General features: G+C 44.1%; 2 protein-coding genes across 4 annotated transcripts in view; both read right to left on the reverse strand.

Moving 5' to 3' along the window:
* Positions 1-16,015, reverse strand: part of zfyve9a (zinc finger, FYVE domain containing 9a) — a 19,566-nt gene extending 3,551 nt beyond the window's left edge. Inside the window, exons 1-18 of one of the 3 annotated variants that reach the window (XM_017495170.3) lie at positions 15,790-16,015; positions 13,102-13,204; positions 12,674-12,781; positions 9,942-11,395; positions 8,074-8,173; positions 6,656-6,832; positions 5,786-5,952; positions 5,521-5,617; positions 4,537-4,659; positions 4,042-4,197; positions 3,482-3,706; positions 2,987-3,069; positions 2,793-2,897; positions 2,501-2,651; positions 2,288-2,368; positions 1,519-1,681; positions 1,081-1,186; positions 694-864 (exon numbers count right to left, since the gene is read on the reverse strand). In XM_017495170.3, coding sequence (XP_017350659.1) covers positions 694-864; positions 1,081-1,186; positions 1,519-1,681; positions 2,288-2,368; positions 2,501-2,651; positions 2,793-2,897; positions 2,987-3,069; positions 3,482-3,706; positions 4,042-4,197; positions 4,537-4,659; positions 5,521-5,617; positions 5,786-5,952; positions 6,656-6,832; positions 8,074-8,173; positions 9,942-11,395; positions 12,674-12,743 — 3,429 coding nt within the window. In that variant the 5' untranslated portion in view covers positions 12,744-12,781; positions 13,102-13,204; positions 15,790-16,015. Of the gene's footprint in view, positions 1-693; positions 865-1,080; positions 1,187-1,518; positions 1,682-2,287; positions 2,369-2,500; positions 2,652-2,792; positions 2,898-2,986; positions 3,070-3,481; positions 3,707-4,041; positions 4,198-4,536; positions 4,660-5,499; positions 5,618-5,785; positions 5,953-6,655; positions 6,833-8,073; positions 8,174-9,941; positions 11,396-12,673; positions 12,782-13,101; positions 13,205-15,789 lie in introns of all 3 variants that reach the window. The other 2 variants (XM_017495169.3, XM_017495168.3) reach the window with 2 other exon arrangements.
* Positions 16,016-16,678: 663 nt separating this feature from the next.
* The window catches only part of thpo (thrombopoietin), a 7,740-nt gene continuing 2,336 nt past the window's right edge, over positions 16,679-22,082 (reverse strand). The window contains exons 2-5 of the mRNA XM_017495190.3: positions 20,829-20,959; positions 20,022-20,108; positions 19,706-19,870; positions 16,679-17,948 (exon numbers count right to left, since the gene is read on the reverse strand). Of these exons, the coding sequence (XP_017350679.1) occupies positions 17,790-17,948; positions 19,706-19,870; positions 20,022-20,108; positions 20,829-20,959 (542 nt within the window). The 3' untranslated portion in view covers positions 16,679-17,789. The remainder of the gene's footprint in view (positions 17,949-19,705; positions 19,871-20,021; positions 20,109-20,828; positions 20,960-22,082) is intronic.

The raw sequence follows: 22,082 nt of genomic DNA on the forward strand, positions 1-22,082 counted from the left end.
ACGGCGCGAATTTGGGGGAAATCGGAGAACGTTTCATTTCTTGTCGGAAAAACAGTAAAAAGTTTGCGTTTTTTTGGGGTGAAAAATTTGACCCTCTCAGATTTTCCCCAAATTCACACCACATGTTAAAGAGGTCAAGACTAAAACAGGAACCTGAGCTTGAACTTCCTGTCACGCTCCAAAGCCGAGATCCGAGGAACCCAATTTCAGTATATTCCAGTCATTACATCAAACCTCGGATCTCGGCTTTGGAGCGTGACAGGAAGCTCAAACGGGGATTAGCGAGTTAGTCTCGACCTCCTGAATCCACGCTGAGAATCTGGGGGAAATCTGAGAAAGTCGGATTTTTCATCAGAAAAAACGTAAGGGGTTTGTGTTTGTGTTTTCTGAGGTGAAAAAAGTGACCTTCTCCGATTTTCCCCAAATTCACACCACAGATTAAGAGAGTCAGGACTACGATAGGGATCCAAGTTTGACGTTCCTATCACGCTCCGAAGCCGAGATCCGACGCTCCCGTTTTTAAAACATTCCACTGAACCCTATACTTCGGTAATTCGAGGTCCAGATGCGATATATTTACAGTTACAGCGTGATCGTTTGTACAGGATTAGCGCTGTTCACGAGTTCGCTCTGTGTGTTCCGGGTTATAATCGGCTCGGATATCGCGGACAGCGCGTTCCCGTGGTTTCTGACCTGATCCGAGTCCAGTGTGACGCGGAGCCCCAGCTTGGCCATGCCGTCCTCTTTCAGTAGTTTGAGATGAGGACACAGAGCCATGCAGAAGGCTCTCGCGACGTTCTCCGTCAGCCGGCTGTGATCCGCGGGATCCCCGTTAGGCTGGTCATCACTCTGGAGGAAAAACACCTGCGCAGACAGAGACGCCACATTAACACCAGAATACCGGAAATACGAGACGTCCACGAAGTCCACGACGTCCACGACGTCCGCTCAAATAAAGTTCAGACATCAAAACCATCTCGGCTGAGACTGCACGTTTAATTTAATGTGATTACAGAATGAAATGGGGGTTAAAACGGAGTGGTAAATAACGAAATAGAACAGGACAGTAATGAAACGCACCTCGGTCCAGCGGATAACTTTCCCGTTGGCTTTGTACTCGGATCCATGGAAAATCTTCACGCTCGTTATCGACTCCATGGATTTTCCATCGATCGGACTGATCACCCTGTAAACAAACAAAAAGCTGTAGGTTAACTGGTTAAAAGCTGTTACATAATACGGTGCTTCCTTATTAAAAACACCTCGTACTTTTTATCCGTTTGTAGTTACATTTAACGTAACGCGAAACAAGCCCTGAAAAGTTACAGCTTCACTGTTACAAAAGCGCCGGCACCGGAGACTCCTTCCATAAAAACGTCACATAAACGTCTCCTTACTTTAAGAAATCTGTTACTATGGAAACGATAAGGTGTCAGAGCCGGCGCGTTGATATAAACCTGCACTACCCGAGCTGCTGCTCTAGAGAACTAATCGACGCCTTCTGGTAGAGATCCTCACCCCTTGTTGAAGTTCAAGTCGTCCTCGGTCCACTGGATGTGGACGTTCTCCTGCGTCTCCTCCTGATCGGCTTTTCCGCACACGATGGTGAAATCCTTCATCTCTCTCAGAGCCTGGCGCAGGGCCTCCATCGTCTCTGCTGTGATCTGCACCATCACGCCGTCTGGCAGAGAAACGCTCCGTTACTGACGCACATCAACGACTAGTCGACGTCATCGTCCTCATCGTCATCACCACCCTCACCACCGTCGCTCTAGATGACGTCTCAATGTCCCAATGTTTAAAAAAATAAATAAAATATACCACGGTTTGACCAAATGAAAAGACGTAGGCACATTTTCCCGGCTGCACATTAGAACGCGGCGATTTTCTCCGCGTGTCACTCTAATCGCCGTTTTCTGCTCACCAGTGGGCGTGTCCTACCTTTAACTGACTGTTGGTTGCTATGGTTTCGCACCAGGCCAGCTACAGAAACCATACATTTGCTCGCTCTGGAAATCGCTCGCGTGTAAAACACATCCATGCTCAATACGTTTCGCTTTTCCGCGATCTCTCGTGCGGAAAATATACGATTTCACATTACACCATACGGATTTGTCGTAACACGCAGTGCGCCCGAGTACCATTAGTTCTCGCTGGTGCCGATCACGAGGGAGAACACACGTTCAGTGTGGGGGTGAAAACAAGAAAAAAGGGTTGGCAGGAGTTAAGAGGTTTAATTTAGACTCCGTAGTGACACGCTGACCCACATTCACTTTCCATGTCCTACCTTCAACTATACTGGTTTTGGCCAAAAACCCAGACGAGGTCTTCAGAGCTCCGCTGAAGACGAAGAAACTCGCTCCTGTTACTATGGCAACACAAAGAAAGAGGGTAAGAATGAGCTGTAAGGACTTTAAAAAAAAAACAGCCTCGGGAAGCGAGGAGAATAAATTCCGTGGACGCGGCGTTGTGACCGTTTTCGGTGCGACGTGTACTCCACCTTTACGGGGTTGGTGATGGATGCTGATGGCCTGCGTCTGGTAGTTTCCGTCATCGTTCTGCACGCACACGAGGTGCGAGTCGGCTCGCTCGTTAAAACACGCCCCCATCGCCAGCACGTGCTCGTTCGACTTGTTCATGGCCTTCATGAGCTGAATAATAAATAAAAAAAAAAAAAAAACACACACACACACACACATGAAGCGTAGAAGGTAGAGTTTTTACTAAAAGGTGAAAGAAGTGAGTAAATAAGTGTCTCGGTGCTGTGGAGGGGTTCGCAGGGTTCTGTTCACCTCGTTATAACGGTTGCTGGGGATTTTAATGCAGGTTTTTCTCACTTCCATGTCCACCACCAGACCTCTGACCACCGGTAACGTGTACTGATAGTTCCTGAAGTCCTGCAAAAACACACACGTATACACGTAACACACCTGAGGCCTCCTCCTGAGATGGACAGAGAGACGGATTAATATATTAACGTCCTCACCGCCAGCAGGTTGATGATGGTGTGACCAGTTTCTCCGAAAAGAGGCTTTCTGAAGCGCACGCTGAACAGCGGACAGGGATAAACTATAAACACACACACACACACACGGAAATGTCCTTAAATCCTCAAAAAAGCATAAAAATTAATTCGGACATTTAAATAACAAACAATTAAATAAACGAATGAATATAAAACGTAGTAACGTAAAGCATCTTTACGCAGGGATTTCTTGGACCATTTCCCCTGTTAAATACTGCAACACTGTCAATGAAATACACCGATATACAGCATGAACGCACTCTGTGACATCATAAATCCAGCTCATGTTTAGCCCCGCCCCCACACAGACGCACAGAGAAAGTGTGTTTAAATGGAGATATATGACATTAGTAAGAATGTAATGAATGTCCGAGAGGAGGTGATGGCGTAAAGACGGAATAATTATGGACAGGTCCGGGTCCGCAGGGTTCTATTTAAGATGCGCGCTACGCTCACGGCGGTACTCGGCTCCGAGGCGCAGCATGAGGCGGATGGGGAACACTTTAGCCCACGGCGTCTCCCACTTCTGCACCAAGATCCCGAACAGGAAGGGCGGGTTGGGCAGCAGGAGGTCCTGGAGAGACTGGAAGGTCGGGGAGATGTAGAGGAACCCGCCGTGTTCCTTACTGCCCAGGAAACTCTGCGTGAAGAACGAGTGGCTCAGGTGGCTCAACACGTTTCCTGTATGGACGAAGTGGGCGGGGTTAAGACAGATTAAATCCTTTATAGTTATATACACTTCATATTATAATAATAATAATAATAATAAAACGAGCGCTAACAGACAGACTGCTTATCGGTGTAAAAATTCACCCCCCCCCGCAAACCACATCCTTGTCACAGAACTAATCTCTCTCCTTCCAAACGTCTGTGTTTATATTTATTGGCGCCCCGCTGGGACGCCGTAACAGCAGGAGGACTGTGTCAGGGAAATGTACTTCCGTTTAATTCCACCCTCCTGCTGTTTCTTAACAATCTCCCGTCTCACTTCGTCGCTGCGTCCGTTTAGGGCTTACCTGCCAGAGCTTCCTGATAAAGCTGCACAAAATGGCTGAAGATGTCTTTCGGGATGCTCTTCTCGTCAGGGAGGCACTGCAGCAACACCACCACCTCGGCCTGGCCCACGGCGTGCATCCCCTTCGACATCACATACCAGCACTTCCTGTTCACGTCTGTACGGTGACGGGGAGTGAAAAAGGGGGCGGAGACATCAGAGCGGCTTCAAAAGATACTTCTTCAAAAGATTACTTCTTTCCCGTTACTATCAAACCAATTTTATTTGAAATTTCACCACTGGACTTTCATCCTCCATCAAGGGGATGTCGTGAATATAATCAGAATATAAAGATAAAGAGCGTAAGCGTGTCAGAATGTCGTACTTAAAAGAAGAATTTGTTTATTTAGCAGGAGATTTAAGCATGCACCCGTTTCACTTCCTGTCTCATTTTCCCGTAACAGCGTTGGCTATAGTGACGGTATAAAATAATTCCCGGCGGCACGTTTGCGCTTACAGTTGACGAGCTTAACCATGGCTAGCAGGTTAGCGTTGAGCACAAACACCAGCGGCTCGGGACCTCCCTCCTCCAGCTGCTGAAGGAGCAGGACCTCCGACGGCTTCTCCTCCACCGCGTAATCTACAGAGAACATCGAGAAACCATGCTGCATTAACTAATACACACACACACACACACACACACACACACACGTACAGACACAGACATGCTACGCCATTCTGATGATGTAACCATGTAATATACATATACTGTCGATCTAGTCATGCAGTTATACACACTACCCGTCAAAAGTTTACACACACTCATTTTTAATTATTTATTTTAGAATAATAAAAAAAAAAAGTTGTCAAAACTCTACAGTAACACAAATGGAACTATGGGAATTATGTTGTGATATAAATAAATAAATAAATCTAAATAATTGAGTATTTTAGCATCTTCAGAGTCGACGCCCTTTTTGCCGAGAATGTTCCAGAAATGTATCCTCGGCGTTTTCTCGACCGATTTCTCGAGGAATTTCCCCGAGACGATTTTAAACAGTATTAAAGGAGTTCACACCGACGCTGTGTTCACACACTTATCTCCTGCTTTACGGAATATTTCCCTCCGAGTCGTCCGTTTAGATAGAGTTTTTTGTAAATAAGACGTTAGTTTTCTAATGGAGGAAATTAATACGACGGTACGATCGTATATTGGTCTATGACGCCGATTTCACACGTTTAACCTCACACCTTCAGATCCGAAGGGTTTTAAGATCATGAGAAACGGCGCAGTCGGGTGTCCACAAACTTTTGACCCGTGGTGTGTAGATACATTCACTAGTCACTCTAAACACCGGTCTGTGTGAGGAATAACGTGATGGGGATGATGGTGAAAGTGTTGAAGATGGTGGTGATGAAGATGGTGATGCTGTGCACATGCAAGCAGGATGAAGGTGAATGGTGAGGATGAGCAAAGCACCTGCGATGTGGCCTCCCGTACCTCCTTTAACTCCGGTGGAGATGAGGATGGGAGGAAGTCCGTCCTCTGGGATCAGACTGACCGAGCTTCCCAGGGGTGCTCCGGGAGCGCGAGCCACCTAGGGTGTGAGAGAAGGGACAAAATTACCCACTGAAATTTTATATATATTTATATAGACACACACACACACACACACACACACACGCGCTACAATCCAACGATCAATCCAGGACCGTAGTGGATGATAACGTTTCTCAAACAAGCTCAGAATAAAGCTTCTTCTCACCTCACGAGTGCTGGTTGTGGATTTGTGGGAGGTTTGGGACACAGCCGGAGGTGGGGCGGGGCTTGCATTCGGGTTCGGAGCAGGACCTTTAGAGGAGTCTGTGGTTTCTCCGTTGGGTAAAATACCATCAGCGAACCAAACTCTCCTCTGCTCACGAGACAGAGAACCTACAAGGTCCCAAATATCCATCATCAGGAAATGCTCGATTTAAAACATGTATTTAAAAAAAAAAAAAGTTTTAATAAGTTTCATCACTTTCAAATCTTATGGTATTTCAGTGGCATTTATTTTAAACGCCCTCTCTGCAGGTGAGCGATGACGGATGTAAACACCCCCGATTGTTTTTAAATAAATAAATAAATACATACATACATACATACATACATAAATAAATAATCACTCACTCAAAAAATATGAAGATATAACATTGTTATACAACAATTTATAAAATTATAAAAGTTTTATATTGTTTAAATCTTACTTACACTCAGCTCCACAAATATTGGCACCCCTAGCAAACATGGGTTTGATTGATTTTAATAATGAAAAATAAATAAAAAAAAATTTAAAAATTTAAATAAAAGATGGTCGTCCAGCACGTAATCATGCATTAATATGAGGATGATTAGAATGTAGGGCGGCCAATGATCATTCTTGTTAAGAATACATACCTTTCATAAGGTTTAGTTAAATTTTCTAAGAATAAATTTACATCGGTTTTCTCTCAGTGAAATGAACATAATTAACCCCCTCAACCTCAACACCCCCCCCCCCTCCAAAAAAAAACATTGTCATTAAAACCCATTTCATCAAGGGTGTCAATACTTCTGGAGCTGCCTGTAGAACAGTATGTGGAGCGCGGAGCTTTACCCTCAGTGCCTGGTTGTTTGAGGACCCCGACAGGCACCATGACGGTGGGAGGTGGAGAGCTGAGAGCGCCGGACGCCTGGGCCTGCTGGAGAGGGGGGATGGTGGAGCAGTACTCGGCCGGGTTGTTGGGGTTCGGACTCTGACCGGAGCTGTTCCCCGCGCTCTCCCACGCCTGAGCTGGAAACGGAAAAAAAAACGCAGAAATGAAAATAACACATTCAGGGACGGTCGGCCAGGGACGAAGTGTGAAATGTACATAAATTTGCGTTGCTACTCGCACCATTAACAACATCCATCACTTAGCAACCGCGCGGGTTTTCCTGCGCATTTTATTTACAAACGACTACAGACGGTCTCATAATGCTGTGAATCTGACTTGATATTTCGATTTAATCTTTGATTTGTCGCTTACATTTCGCCTGCACAAGCTGCTGTTATCCGTAAGCAACATAACTTTATTAATATAAGACTAAAATACACACATATTATATATATATATATATATATATATATATATATATATATATATATATATATATATATATATATATATAAATAAATCAGACATGGCACGATATATACCGATTGATCTTTTCCGATGCCGGTACTGAAACACTGAGTACCGATAGCCATCCTAGCCAAAAATAAATGTATTTTCGTTATTTAATGAGTCTTTGCAGTTTGTTACGGTATTTGACGTCTGGGACGTTTTCTCTGCTCTCAGAGCCGACACTTTTTGCTGGTACCGACCCGATAATGATTCTGGATATACGGGGTATAGGGAGTATTCTAGGTATCGGAACACTGCCATCCCTCAAACCTTTTTGTTTATTATTAAATCAATTTAAAAAATGTAAAAATCACACTTTATAACTTAAAACTTATTATTATTATTCATTTTTTCCCCCAGACTCCTCATGATCACTATTAAATTCTCCCGTTTAAATATTTTATAGACCCCGCCCCACCCCCCCTTCAATATTAATTCATTTTCATTCCCGTCGTCTCTTTTATTCATCTGAAGCACTTAAAGAGATGAGCTTTAGGTATACATTATTCACTCGGATTATTTATTTATTACTGTGATTAACGCTTTTTTTGAGATCGAGCAGTCCAGAATAACGACCTGCGTATGTGGAGTATATATATTTAATCAGATCCTCTTCACGGATCCTTTCGCCTCAGCGCTCAGCTCAACATGCTTCCGTCGTTCAGAACGGTCGTTCGCTTAAAAAGGAAACAGAGATGCGAAACGCCACACGCGCCACATACGCCAAACGTGCCTTTGTACGCTTTAGACTTTACAGATCCCTACGACGACAGGTATTTAAAGACAACACAGTAGAATTTAAACGAGGAAGAACATGCCTCATTAGGTGAACGATTTAAATCGGCGAGGTTTTGTAAACATTTCTCACCACTGGTTAAAGTGTGATGACACGTCACGCAGACGCGCGCCTCCTTCCTGTCCATGTACATCAGCCTGCACCTCAGACTGCAGCACGCAGCACAGAAAACCTGCACACACACACACACACACACACACTTTAAATCACAGGAGTTACCTATATGGCTCTTCGCATAAATGTCGCCACATTTAAATTTAAAAGGACAATGAAACATTTTTTAAAAACACTAGCGCCAACTAGAGTTCAACGATGAAAACGTCCTCCTGCCTTCGCTAGTTCCTCAACAACACTGAGTGACTTTGGCTGAGTGGAACAACCATCAAGTCAAGAAAACGAACGTGAAAACGTGCCAAAACGTTGACTGCACACGGATTTAGGAGCGCGGCACGGTGAATAAGGCGGAGAAACCAAAAGAAGAAGAGAGAGAGAAAAAAAAAAGTCTCTACCTGCATTAACCCCTTTACTAAACACAATTTTCCAAAGCAGACGTCCTTAACCTCGCTACTCGGGTGGACCTGCAGGTTAGAGAAGGATTATTCTAGTCAGACTGGATTAGTTTTGATGTAGATTGACGTGTAGTAGCTTTCTCCAGCTTCTGACAGGCAGCGGTGTCGGACAGGCGGAACGCCACACGCCTCGCCCTCACACCTCTATTAATTTTCACGTTCCACGTCTCTGTCCTCACCAGCGGCGGTCTGTTTACCCACGGGGGAAATTTCGCCGTGTTTCCCGCAGGCCAGGGGCTATTTTAAAATGTCGGCAGGACCTCCTCCCTCAAGGCTTTGGACGGGTTCTCAGGTCTCGTACGTCCCACGATCGGCTCTCGCCCTACGCAGCGATCAGGACGTCACATCCTGAAACACCTCGCTAAAGAAAAAGTCATTTTTATATACACTATACACTACACAGCTCAAAGACCAGCACTTCTCACTGAATATCCCCATCTTACAGCAGTCCTAACAGACGTGGCGTGATATTCTAATGAGCACGCGTGATTGACAGCCCTCTGTCTGAAGCATCTTTCCAAATCCACTCTCCACGTGTGAAACGCCGACGTATGATCGTCATGTGACCTCCACGATACCACGATGGTGGAACGTATTCGGTTTTCTGTCTAGATTTCTTCCACGCACTTTTTTCCTCTCAAGCGACTCAAACTCAACGCAACTGCAGCATCCAAACGAACAGAAATGGCGCAAAGGACGTAAAAGGTCAGGTCCGGTGTCGTTTTCATTTCCGCATTTCGTCGTACACTGGAGACTTTTAGTAAACGATTTAAGCGTTCTCAAACGGACCTGTGTGTTAATGTGGATGAGACCCTGAGACTGCTACAGAGATAGGATTATAGGATTAGCATAGTAGGGTACCGTACCCTTGCTAGATTAGCTTTCACTCGCATACACTCCTCATGTTTGCTTACTCTCTTGGCTTGCTTCCAGTTGCTAGGTTTGTTTTCGCTCGCTAAGCTAGCTTTCATCTTCATTCACTTGCTAAGTTAGCTCTCGCACAGTAATGGTCTCAAACGTTGACAGAACGTTTAAAATGTGAAAAGATAACTCTGATGAACGTCAGGTTGAAAAAAAGGGCATCGTCTGCCTCGTTATGGGTGAAGATGACAAGGATTAGCCCCACTCTGTTACATCACATCAGGCTAAGAACATCCAGAAACTGGGACGTGACCCGTTATTCAGACTTCGTATACACAAGACCAAGATTAACCTCATTAGCAAGCAAACGTTCAAGGAAACGCCCTGAGAACAAGGTGCTACCGGGGTGCTAATCTAGAGCCCTTGATTTTTAAGTACCCAGATTGCTCGTTTAAGCAATAAACAGAAATAAGGCCAACAAACTGAGATGAAAAGCACAGAAGGCCTTACCTTGCCACAGGCCCGACAGTGGTGCCTTCTCTTCGTAAAGGTGAACTTGACTTCGCACTTCATGCAGATGGGTGCTTGAGAGTCCGGAACCCAAACAGGAGCCACTTCGCCAAGGGAGGTGAAGGGTTTCCTCACGTGGACTCCCTGCTGACCTGCCTGGAGATCGTTGTCAGGGTTCTCAGTGGGGACGTGCAAGCCCGGCGAACCATCTCCGCTCTCTCCGTTAACTCGAGAAGCCCTAGATTCCGTTCCCCCACGAGACGACTCGAGGCCGTCTGCCCTGCACTGGGCCTCCAGGTTCTTGTTCCTGCCGGTGGAGCCAAGCTCGTTTTGGACTTGCCCTGAGAAAGATCGAGGGATCTGCAGCTTCAGGTTGATGGGCTGTTTGGGCCTCGCACCACCGTAGGGAACGCTGACCAGCTGTAATCGCCCGTTGTTGAGTTTGGAGCTTGCCTCGGAGCTTCGGTTAGGCTCGCAGCATTCCTGTTTGCTCTCCTCCAACTCCTTTTCCTCGGTTATCGAGTCTTCCTTTAAAAGGGTTGGAGGAGGCTGGATCGGTCGATCTCCTTCGCTTTCTTCAACCAGGCCATTAGGACGAGTTCTCTCGTTCTGTGCCGATTCAACGACCGAATCTTGATTCCTCGTTTCTTTCTCTTTCGTGACCAGTTTGTCTTGATCAAAGCTTTCCGTTTTGGGGATGGTACCATTCGGAAAGGCGTCTGTAGTACGACAGTCTTGGTTGACTACAAGTTCCTGAGTGCCATTACCAGGTTCTTGCAGAACATTCTCCCCTTTCTCAGAATTGCCCTGTTTTGGAAGAGCAAAATGATAGTCCGTTCCGCCAATTTCCTTGATGCCCTCGGTATCCATCTCAACCGACAAAGCACCATTGTTCAAGCCCGACTCTCCCCGGCCAAGCCCTTCTTCAGGATTTGAAATACTGCCATCATTAAAACAGGCGTTGTCCTGCTCAGCAACATCCTTCTGCTGTTGCCTTTGTTGACCAGCAACCGGGTCCAGGATGCTGGGTGGATCTGCGGAAGGAGGATTTGGATCATCTTGCAGCTGGGGAACCTCGCCAACCCCGTTGCACTCTAGTTTGGAAGGACACCCGTTCTCAATCGCCGACCTTGTTGCAGGAGGAGAATCCAGCACTTGACCGTCAGCGCTGACCAGTTTGCCGATGTTGGGCTGGAGCAAAGGGGGACTGTGGACATCCGCTGGTCTTTCTTCACTCCACGTTTCCAGTTCCTGCTTCACATCAGGCGCGGATACCTCCACCACGGAAGAGCTGCCAGAACTCAAAGGTTCTAGCAGAGGTTTGAAGTTGAGAGAGCTGTCTCGCGGACTCAGATCAGCGTGGGTCAAGGCAGGGTTCAGGGACAACAGGTGAGCTGGTGGAGCGAGAATCTGAGTCCACTTGGCGTCGGTAAGCGTGGGGGTGTCCGTTTCATCTATAAGTGACACCAACAAAGACGCATTAGCACGAGGGAACAGAACGGGTTCTGAAGGACGGGTGAAAGAATGAAAGAAATGTCAGATAAAATGAGAAACAAGGACAGAAAAGAAGTGGGTCGATTACATCCTTGCCGTGAGATCCGTTTTTCAACCTGACACGGAAACGACTCGGAACGTGGACGGGCTTTCCCCTTTAACTTAAAGGAACGCAGGCGCACTTTCATTTTAACGCGACGGTTATTCTTCCGATCCACTCGGGTGCTCGCGAGTCACCCCTTTGAATCTTCAGAGGATGATGGCTAACACAGATGCTAAAGAAGGTTAATCTGCAGTCCGCCGCTTATAAAATAGATTGCTTGTATCTCTAGACATACACAATATGAACGTGAGCTGCTTCCATAAATCAAAAAGTTAAAATTAGAAGCGAGGTTGTTTGACCTTAACCTGGAAAGCACATGTTCGTGGCTCTATGACATCAATTATAATCTCAAAGAAAAGAAAAAAAACAGACAGCCAAAAGTCCTTTGGGAAATGTTAATTCCCAATTAATTAGCCTCGTTTAGCATGCTAGACCGCTTCTACCAGCATCAGCGAGCTGCACCATCCGACGCAGATTTCTCAGTCAGAGAAACGGTTCTATCCACCATGGCTGTTTTTTTTTTTTTTTAATTATGGTGAGCAGAATTATGGGATTACCTTCTCTAATAAGACAAACATCCAAAACATACCCTGCCTTGAACTCTCCACAAAATAAGGAACGTCAGACAGCGCTGATCCATTCATTCTCAAACATGTTTTGCAGACATCTCACAACGTTAAACGTAACGATAAACCGTATGACGCGCCGTTCTTTAATACGTGACGGCCGTAACCGTTGACAATTTGCTGTGGATTAAGAGGAACGAAACACTTTGGGGCGTGCCGTTAGATTTACATAATCATAATCCTTGGTTATGGGCGGTTTACGTGAACGTATATAGGAATGCGCTATCCGCCCCGTTCCATATATATTAGCTTATGCATGATTGGCTAGTGTCGCTGTGATTGATATGAGAGAGAGCGAGAGAGAGAGAAAGAGAGAGTATGCCCCTCCCACCCAGACAGCACAGCCAATTTTGCTCTCTTGGGCTAGAACGTCAAATCCGAGCGCATGCTTTTGCCTTTAAATACAGAAATACGAACATTTGTCTAGTAATAAATCAGTAAAAAGTCGTGCTGGTCAACGTGTAACTGCGTCTCCTGCAGGACGTAATCGAGTAATCGGGGTGACGGACCTTCGTTCTGCTCGAACTCGTCCAGCACTTTGTCCAGGTTAAAGGCCTCAGCCTGGAAGTAATTCTCCATGGGTGAGGAAGCTCCACTCTGTCGAGTGCGGTGTGAACCTGCGAGAGAAGAGCGTTAACTCACGAGTCTTTAACCCATCGCTGAACGTTAGTTACGTGTGTCCTGTGATCTTCCGGACCAATCAGATGTGTGTTCACACCACACAACAACTACGGTAAAATAAATAAATAAAAAAAACACAGGGAAAATCTTTACGCATGGACATCAGAGCTTCATCGATGGGTTTTAAGAGCCGGAATAAAGCACTTTTCAGAGATATCCTGGGTATCGCCAGCGTTTTTATGACAATTATAAACTCTGGATGTATAATGTAAGGATTTTTAATTTATTTTATGTAGAGAATTCTCCTGATTCTCACCTGCACACAGGTCGTCTTCAGCGATACTCCAGAAATGCGTTCACCGGCTCGGATCTCAGCCGTCTCAGCATCATCCGGTCTCCCGTACGCCGGTCGGGCAAACCTAAAATGAAACAGAAACTCTCAACAATAAACAAACAAACAAACAAACAAACAAACAAACGCTGGCACTTTGATTTAAGCAGGAACGGATTTGGTTAAAACTCTGTTGGACGGAACGTGACGCGTCGGAGAACCCGAACAGCTCGGCTGCCTGAATCGAAGCTGAACTCTCTTTCTGCTTCCCGAGTTTGATTCCCGGCGACGCCCTCCGCGAGGTTATACGTGAGGATATTAAACGTGTTTTGGCGAGCTATGCAATCGCACGGGCATGCACTGCGCGTCAGTGAGAGACCGGATTTTCGAGGATGCGGCTCATACGGGAGGAGAAGTGAAAAGTGGCGTGATGATTACTCCAGAGACGCCAGATTCTGCCGAGCAGCGACTTTACAAACCAGCAGACTCGACACATTTTCCAGTTAGTTAAAGATTCGAGCTGTGCCTCGATGTACTGTACACTTACACTGTGCACTCTACCGTCCAGTGTGTGGATTTTAGAAAGGTGACATCATCTCAGTTATACATCACTGGCGGTTTTCTTTTACTAACCGGGACTTTAAGCCGCTTCTAGGTGACGGCGCATGACGTCATACGCACGCTAGCATTAGCAGACACCCGGATTCACGGACAATGACTTTCTTCAGTTTACTTTCTGTCAGCGTTAACTTTTATTCCCAACATGACCTCCGTCTCCATCAGAGTGGACGAACTGAGGAAGAACGTCCTCTAAGGCAGGGGGGCATTTTATATCAAACACCGCGGAAATCAAACTGATGCACGAGGACAAAGTCACGTTTATATCCAAGATGCTCCACTGTGTGTAAGGGGCGGGGGAAACTGGTGCAAGCTGCTTAAAAGGTTTCGTTTAACCTTTAACCTTTAACCCAATACTGTGTGTGTGTGTAATTTACTTTATTCATCTATTTTAGTTGATATTGTATATAAGTATTTATGCGTTATTTTTTATGGATGCACAAAAAACACTGAATTAAACTACAATCCTAAATTAATGCCATATATTCTAGTGTGTGTGTGTGTGTGTGTGTGTTGGGTTTTTTCTGTTTTGGACAAACAGTTGTGTAAAGTTTTAGTCTGAAGTTTATATTTGTTTGTGGATATTATTTTAAATAAACCAAAAAAAAAAAAATGTGCACCGAAAGTTTGCCCCACCCATCCAATTAATCAAAAAATAATCGGCCAACTAATCGATTATGAAAATAATCGTTAGTTGCAGCCCTAGACCAAATCATTTACATCTTGAGGTACACCTTGTGAGGAAACTCATGGGGAGAGACTGTGAAGTGGATAATGCTCTACACTTAATCCATATCATTCACAAAGTGGGTGCGCTGTCGGCCATGCCATTTCAGAGTAGGCATGTGTTCTAACTACTCACTCTGGGGGGTATCAAACCATTTATGCTCAGCTGCACTTTTGGGCCAAACCACTTTCAGCCCACACAGGGATCTCTGCAGCATTTAACTAAATATGGAATGAAGGAAACACGGTGTATAATGTTTACCAAAACGTTCCTTTAAAGGCAAATGAAATGTAGAGATATCCTGATGACAGCCAGTAAGAACACACTTTTCAGGAAAATATCACCTTTTTTGCGCTGTATATTTGTGCACGGCGACTGGAGTGCAGCAACCCACCATCCTAAATGACCTCACTTCCTGTTATTGTTCATTACCCCATAAATTTGGAAGCATTGACAGGAAAGTGCAGTTTCACTTTCTCCGTCGTCTATGAATTTAAAAAAAAAAAAAAAAAAAAAAACCTTCCACTTCCTTAGCTGTGTGAATGAGGACTCTCTCACGCACGCACACACACACCCCTACCTACCTTCAGGCTACGTGTCGTGTTATACTCAAGAGTTGGAGAACACACGTTATCGCTGAAACCGTAGCGTGTTAAACTGGATTTATTGCGTTTGTAGGTCGTAAACTCTTAATTACTCTAATATATCTTAATTTAAGAAAATGTTTTGTTTACATTATGTGATGATGCTGTTTTTCCTGGAATTTTGTTTGTGTTCTAAGCTTAACTCATGCCCTCAGCTTGCAAAAAAAAAAAAAAAAAAAAAAAAAAAACTTAATATCACGGGACATATCGTGAAATCATGATATCTAGAGAAAACTTCTGGAAGTATCGCGATATATTCTGATAGAATCGTCCAACCCCTGGATACGTTAAATAAAAGACATATATGAAAAGTCACATCCAAACTGACATTTCTATAACTTATAACTAACTGACAGGACATGAAGTACGGCTTTTAAATCGTGGCCGTATATAATGATATTTTTTTAATCACAATAAAGAGAATGTAAACATGTTGTGGTGCATGCTAGTAACGGTAGTGTTGTACTGGAGCGAGTTAGCAACAGCCAGTGTTAGCAAAACAATAAATAATTAACTTTGACTGTAAAACCGGTCCATAAGTGCAGTACTGTGTTTGACAGCATAATATAATATATTGTTTTATATTATATGCGAATTTAAAAGCTTTGCAGCCAACTGCGTTAACAGAGCTGTAACATTTCCGAGCCGTTTCGCTTGCTTGTTAAAAAAAAAAAAAACACTCACCGTCAGAATTCCCATCTTTCACCGCCAGGAAACTGGTTTTAATAACATTCCAGTGAAAATCAACGTCTCTGTGACATCTTCAAAACAGTCCCGACGCACAGACCATTTCAGTCTCCCTCAGAAGTCAGAAAGAAAAAAAGTATTTGCGCGTAACATGTCGTGATATCCCTCCCCCAAGGTTTCTACTAGGGAAGGTTACTGTGAACTGCAGCGCCAAATTCCGCCATTGTGGCTCTGTCTTTTATCTAAAAGCGGCGCGGAATTCCCACGCAGTGACACGCACTTGAGCCAAAATGGCGCCCGTTTCGTAACCTTGTAGGGTTTTGGATTTCCAGAGCACGAGTGCATGGCGACACCGCGCGTCAGGAAGACGAGGTCACGTGATCACGTAGACCACGCACAAATAAATAATAATAATAATAATAATAATTATTATTATTATTATTATTGCGTTGTGTTGAAATGTAGCGGAATCTAAACGTCATGACGTCATAACATCGCGCATAAAATTCGTTGCATTTCGGGGGCGGAGCCGCCATCTTGACTGGAATATCCCTTTTGTAGTCTTTGGCTGTGCACAAAACACGTACAAAATTGTGAAATAAGTGCAAACGTGTAGTGTGTTAAGCATTTAAACAGCTGCAAACAAAATTACATATATATATATATATATATATATATATATATATATATATATATATATATATATATATATATATATTAAAAAGACATTCAAAAAATGTTAGCCATTGTACTACAGACAGATAAACAGAAACTTTTGAAAACGTCAGTTTCATAGCAACAAGGCTTTCCTCCATTACTGACATTTTTCAGACTTTTATGTCAACACTGAAATGCAGCAACGACAAAAATGAAAACTGCACACAACTGAAACAGAAACTTTAATCCATTCCCAGCAAACGGACTGACATAGCGATCGGCAGCCATTTGCAAAAGTCACATCGCTATGACCTGTCTGACAAGTCTGCACTCTGTACACGTAGGTCACATGTTTTATTTATAAAATGATAAAGCACTTAATTTAGCGTCACAAAAATTTTTTTATAAATGTTTATTATTTTGGTTTAATGCTTTGAGCCGAGGACATTTCTCCAGTGGATATTAATATTAGCATTAAGTGCTACAGTTGTTGAATAATAGACAGAAGCCGTTGTAAGGGACACAATTTCACACAGACAACCTACAGATTTAGTATGCAATGCTAAACTAGTGGCTGTAAGCTTCAGTTACTTGTTAGCTACACTAGTCTGTGCAAAACTACCCTGCTTAAAAAAAACAACAGAAGCTATTAAAGAAATTCTAATGGTTTCCACGAAAAATACCATTACAAACCTTCAGCTAACCATTAAAATTATTACCATTACCATTATTGGTACTTAATGGTATCCACTAGACATAACATACCACCAATAGAAGGCCATTAAAACCATTACAAATTCTATGAGGGCTTCTAGTGTTTCTTTCACAGGGTATAGAAGGAAACATCAGACACAGAGCGAGGCTACATTTATGGTCATTTTTGGGAGGTATTTTTGGCTGTACTATTCCAGTAAAATTTATCAAATTTATCAAATTAGTAACACGAGCAGAAGAGAAATGCAAAAGTACACTTAAATAGTCACAGCAGGAAGACAAAATAATTACATCTTGTGATGAAGTGTAAATGGAGTTATGTTATTACTATGGAGTGCATTAATGACATTAAGGAAAATACTACATCTCTGTATAAAAAATAACGTTTTACAGTTTACATTATATATGAGGTCCAGAAGAAGGTGAAAGTGTTTAGCATGTCCATTTCTAGTCTTCTTTGCATCCTTCTAATGTCCATCTGGACTCAAAAAAAGTGCACAAGGAAATGGTGGAATCTTTCACCAGCAGATGGCGCTCTATCTCCATATTTCTACGTAGGCTCAGTAGGCGTCCTGTCAAGTGTCTGACCTTCTGTTCTCCTGTCCCAGATGCCTCACTTCTGGTTTTTAGGTGTCTGTTTTAGTCTCACACTCTTTCGCCATTTCACTAACAAGCCACTCCAGTTTTCTGGAGATCAGACGGTCAAAGTGTTGCAGAACCCGACTTAGATCCTGGGTGACGGACTGAACTGAAATCTCTGGAACTTTCGGCCCATCCAGTCCACTCTGGAATAAAATAAAACACACACACACACACACACACACACACACACACACACACACACACACACACACACATTAGACCTTTTGTGTTTTTAAAGTTTGGACAGAAATGCCAGAAGCATGCTGCATCTGTCACCGTCTGCCATGTTGGATTGTTAGTAGCAACACTTAATAAGGTAATAAATCAGGATTAAAAATCAGAACACATCCTGGATTGTGATTGGTCAGAAGAGAAGGTGTTGATTAATTCTCTAGAGCAGCAGCTCTGACAGTAGCGCAGCTGCAAATCACAGGATTATATTAATGTGCTCATACGTTGCCGTTTCTATAGTAACGGCTCGTTCACAGGGACGTGTACAGCGCGCACACACACAAGCAGATTTGTTTATTTTTCTGTTTAGTATAGTTTTAGTATCTGTATAGTTTTCTGTAAGAAGGTGTTTATAGATGTCTGTGTAACGTTTACGGAAGGAGTCTCCAGTGTCAGCGCGGTGTAACAGTCAGAGGTGAAGCTGGAACTTTACCATTTCCACATCTTCAGCACAGAGTTTACACTCCTCTACTGTCTCACACCAACAAAATATGACAAGGTGTGGTTTTTGTCTTATTAACTTCAAGAGAGAGAATAAAGAGAGAGAAAGAGAGGGAATAAAGAGAGAGAATAAAAAGAGAGAATAATAAGAGGGAATGAAGAGAAAATAGAAAGAGAGGAAAGAGAGAGAGTAAAAAGAGGGAATGAAGAGAGAGAATAGAGAGAAAGAATAAAGAGAGAGAATAGAGAGAGAATAGAGAGAAAGAATAAAGAGAGAGAATAGAGAGAGGGCATAGAGAGAGAGTAAAGAGAGAGAATAGAGAGAGAGAATAAAGAGAGAGAATAGAGAGAGGGCATAGAGAGAGAATAGAGAGAGAATAGAGAGAGAATAGAGAGAGAGAATAAAGAGAGAGAATAGAGAGAGAATAGAGAGAGAGAATAAAGAGAGAGAGTAAAGAGAGTGAATAAAGAGAGAGGGGGGGATGGTGAGGGAACGAGTGTTTTTAGCTGCTATAACGTAAGTGAGAACAGGAACTGACTCGTTTCTTGGACGTTCCACAGCATTAAATGTAACTATAAATGGATAAAAAGTACGATGTGCAGTTCTTTAATAAATGATCGCTCGTAATCGGTCGTATATTGCTGTGCTATAAGAGGGAAAAGCTTGAGGATGTGCTGTTGTAGGAAAATATCAGCCAGGACATCTCTATCTCCACCCACAAACTGCAGATTTTCCTGACGGATGTAATGTCCGGATCTGCACCCTGTCCCCGTCCAGGGTCTGATACGTATCTGACTCTGGCCTGACCTAATCCTTGTGTTCTGTGTTAAACTTTCCGAATCAATGCCATGGTACTAAAGATGACATTATGGAACGTGACGGGCTTGGTTTCTCTCCATGGAAAATCTCTCAGTCTTTACGTTTCTCTCAATTTGACCTGTTAAAAGAAACGTCTCTGCAGCGCTGAGAGTGACAGCGTTGATGTGATGAGAGAAACACGACTCTTTCCTGGGGAAGGAAGTTGCGACATATCAACAGAGATTACAGGACGCCAGGAAACACAAAGACATCCAATCACCGTTCTTCAGAATACACACCACTGACGTGGAAACCTATCATTATATTAAATAATAAGGACCTCGCTTCAGGCAAGAGCGTGTAAAGAGCAGCTTAGCGTGCGTGTTTGTGTATGAAGAAGATCGGGTGTAAGTTAACCGCAGTGTGTACCTGGGCGTGGAGCTGTCTCAGTGTGTGGATGTAGTTGTTGATGTTGTGCTCGAGGCGGCCCAGCAGTCTGAGCGCGCATTCGGCTTGGCTTCCATTCCTGGCCTGGTGAATGTCCTGCGCCAACATCCTCAAAGACTGCAGGATCTCAGCTCCACGCTCTGGGATCTGGCACACACACACGCACACACACACACACACACACACAAACAGATACACGTTTTATTCCTCTTGTATCAGTGCAACAAAGGAGACTTTTTCTTCTATTTAGGGTCCGAAGCGGTGGTCAGGTTTAACCGGAGGACGCGTACGGACTCACAGGTTTGCTTTTCCAGGTCAATAAGTTAACCCTGATGCAGGGAATTCGGACTGGAGCAGGGAGAAACGCTGCAGAGCTGCACTGGGTCTGTTAGAGACAACACACACCCACACAAACACACCCACACACACACACACACACACACACACACAAGTTATTCTTATTAACCTTGTAAAGACTCTTCATCGACATAATTATTAATGCAGCTGGTTACTGTCATGCTACACTTAAATCTAACCAAAACGAAACCTTTCAGTGTTTTAAAATAAAAGCTTTTTTGTATATATATATATATATATACATGTGTGTGTGTGTGTGTGTGTGTAGGGTCAGGGAAAAGCAAAGAAAGAAAGAAAGAAAATGATGCAGTTAATAAGGCAGAAAAACGCCCACTCCACGGCTTGTTGCATTTTGTTACAGAGACACCGCAGAAAGTGAAAATTAAAGTTTAAATGAAACAAGTTTTACCTCGACTGTTAAAAATCACTGACAGGAGATTCCTTAACGCTCCACTGACACTTACACAAAGAGGTCCTTAAAGAATGCTTCAGCACCGTATCACTCCACGCTGCTCAGCTCTAAGCTTGAACTGGGTTCTGCCTCAGTGTGGCAAAGAGCATGCCAAAATTAATGAATGTGAATGTGAAAAAAAAAATCGATCAAAGATTGACACGTTCACAGGCATGGAGGGTTGAAAGAGAAATAATTACAACTTCATCATGCTGCTTTTAGGAATCTGGGGTGAAACTAGAGCAGTCATAAAAGAGCTTTTCAGGGGGGGGGGAATCCAGGTTTTTATCATCTCACCAGGTCTTGCTGCAAATCCTTCACCTTGTTCATGACCTTCCTCGCCTCGCCGACACACACAAAGTCCAGAGGTTTGGCTTCGGGGTGAGGTAGTTCGGACAAAACCAGGCTCAGCAGGAGGAACAGAGCTTCTGCAGACGCCGACATGGCAAAGATGAACGAGACAAACGAGACAAGCAAGACACACCCGGAATGAATAATGAATCAAATGTCAAGCAGAATTCTTCACTGTCAACCTCAGGAAGTCGTATCTTACAACCTGCTTCTAGAACGCTTAAAAGTTCTGTGTCACGGAGCTTACCGTGTGTAGTTTTAAACCTGATTTAATGACTTATTGTAAGCTTTCATTCGAGCTCGTGAGTACTCGTTTCAGATATGGAGAGGGATGTGATCAGTTCGCATTAGTATTAATGCGATCCGATTACATTATAAAATCACGTGAGGATGTATCGGATCAACTCCGGTGCCGAACTCAGTTTCCCAGAATGCACTGCTGCCTACAAATATGGCCGCCCCAGACTACACTTCCCAGAACACTTTTGATTACACTCACCTGCCGCCAGTCATACCCAGCACATAAGTAGGACTCACACACACACTTTACAAAGTAATGCTCGGATCACATTGACATTTGGATTTAACCCAATCGCAAGCACCCCAATATAGCAGATTCCCCGTTCGTGCCTGCGACGCTGCAGGACAAACTCATAACTTGGGGGAATACCACCATAGCCACTGTTGACCCAGATATTAAATGAACTTACCCTCTGTTGCGGGGCAAATACTGGTGGCCCAACATGCTAGGTGACGTACGTTGGTTCGTCTCATCATGTACTGCTTGTGTCCAAGCCAAGGTACGTCAAACCCGCTCGCTGGCAAACGCATGCCTCTGCACATGCCACAGTGCCACTGGTCTCACCTGGCTGTGGATTTCATCACCAGCCCTAACCCTAACCCTAACCCTGAATCCCACGGTAACACCGTCATCTTGGTTATCACTGACCGCTTCTCGAAATCTCCGCGTCTCCTCCCACTTGGTTTACATCTCGAGTACGGTCTAGCTTCACGGAAAATCTGGGTGTGACTGTGAGTCTGACCTCGGCGTACTATCCACAGACCAACGGGCAGGTAGAGAGAACCAACCAAGAAATCGGCTGACCCTCAGAACCTTCTGTGCCGAGAAACAGGAGGATCGGGAGCAGGTCCTGCTGTGGGCTGAATATGCCCAGGACTCCCGGAAGCACCCAGCAACTC

Source organism: Ictalurus punctatus, chromosome 20 (assembly GCF_001660625.3).
Source record: "Ictalurus punctatus breed USDA103 chromosome 20, Coco_2.0, whole genome shotgun sequence".
NCBI lineage: Eukaryota > Metazoa > Chordata > Actinopteri > Siluriformes > Ictaluridae > Ictalurus > Ictalurus punctatus.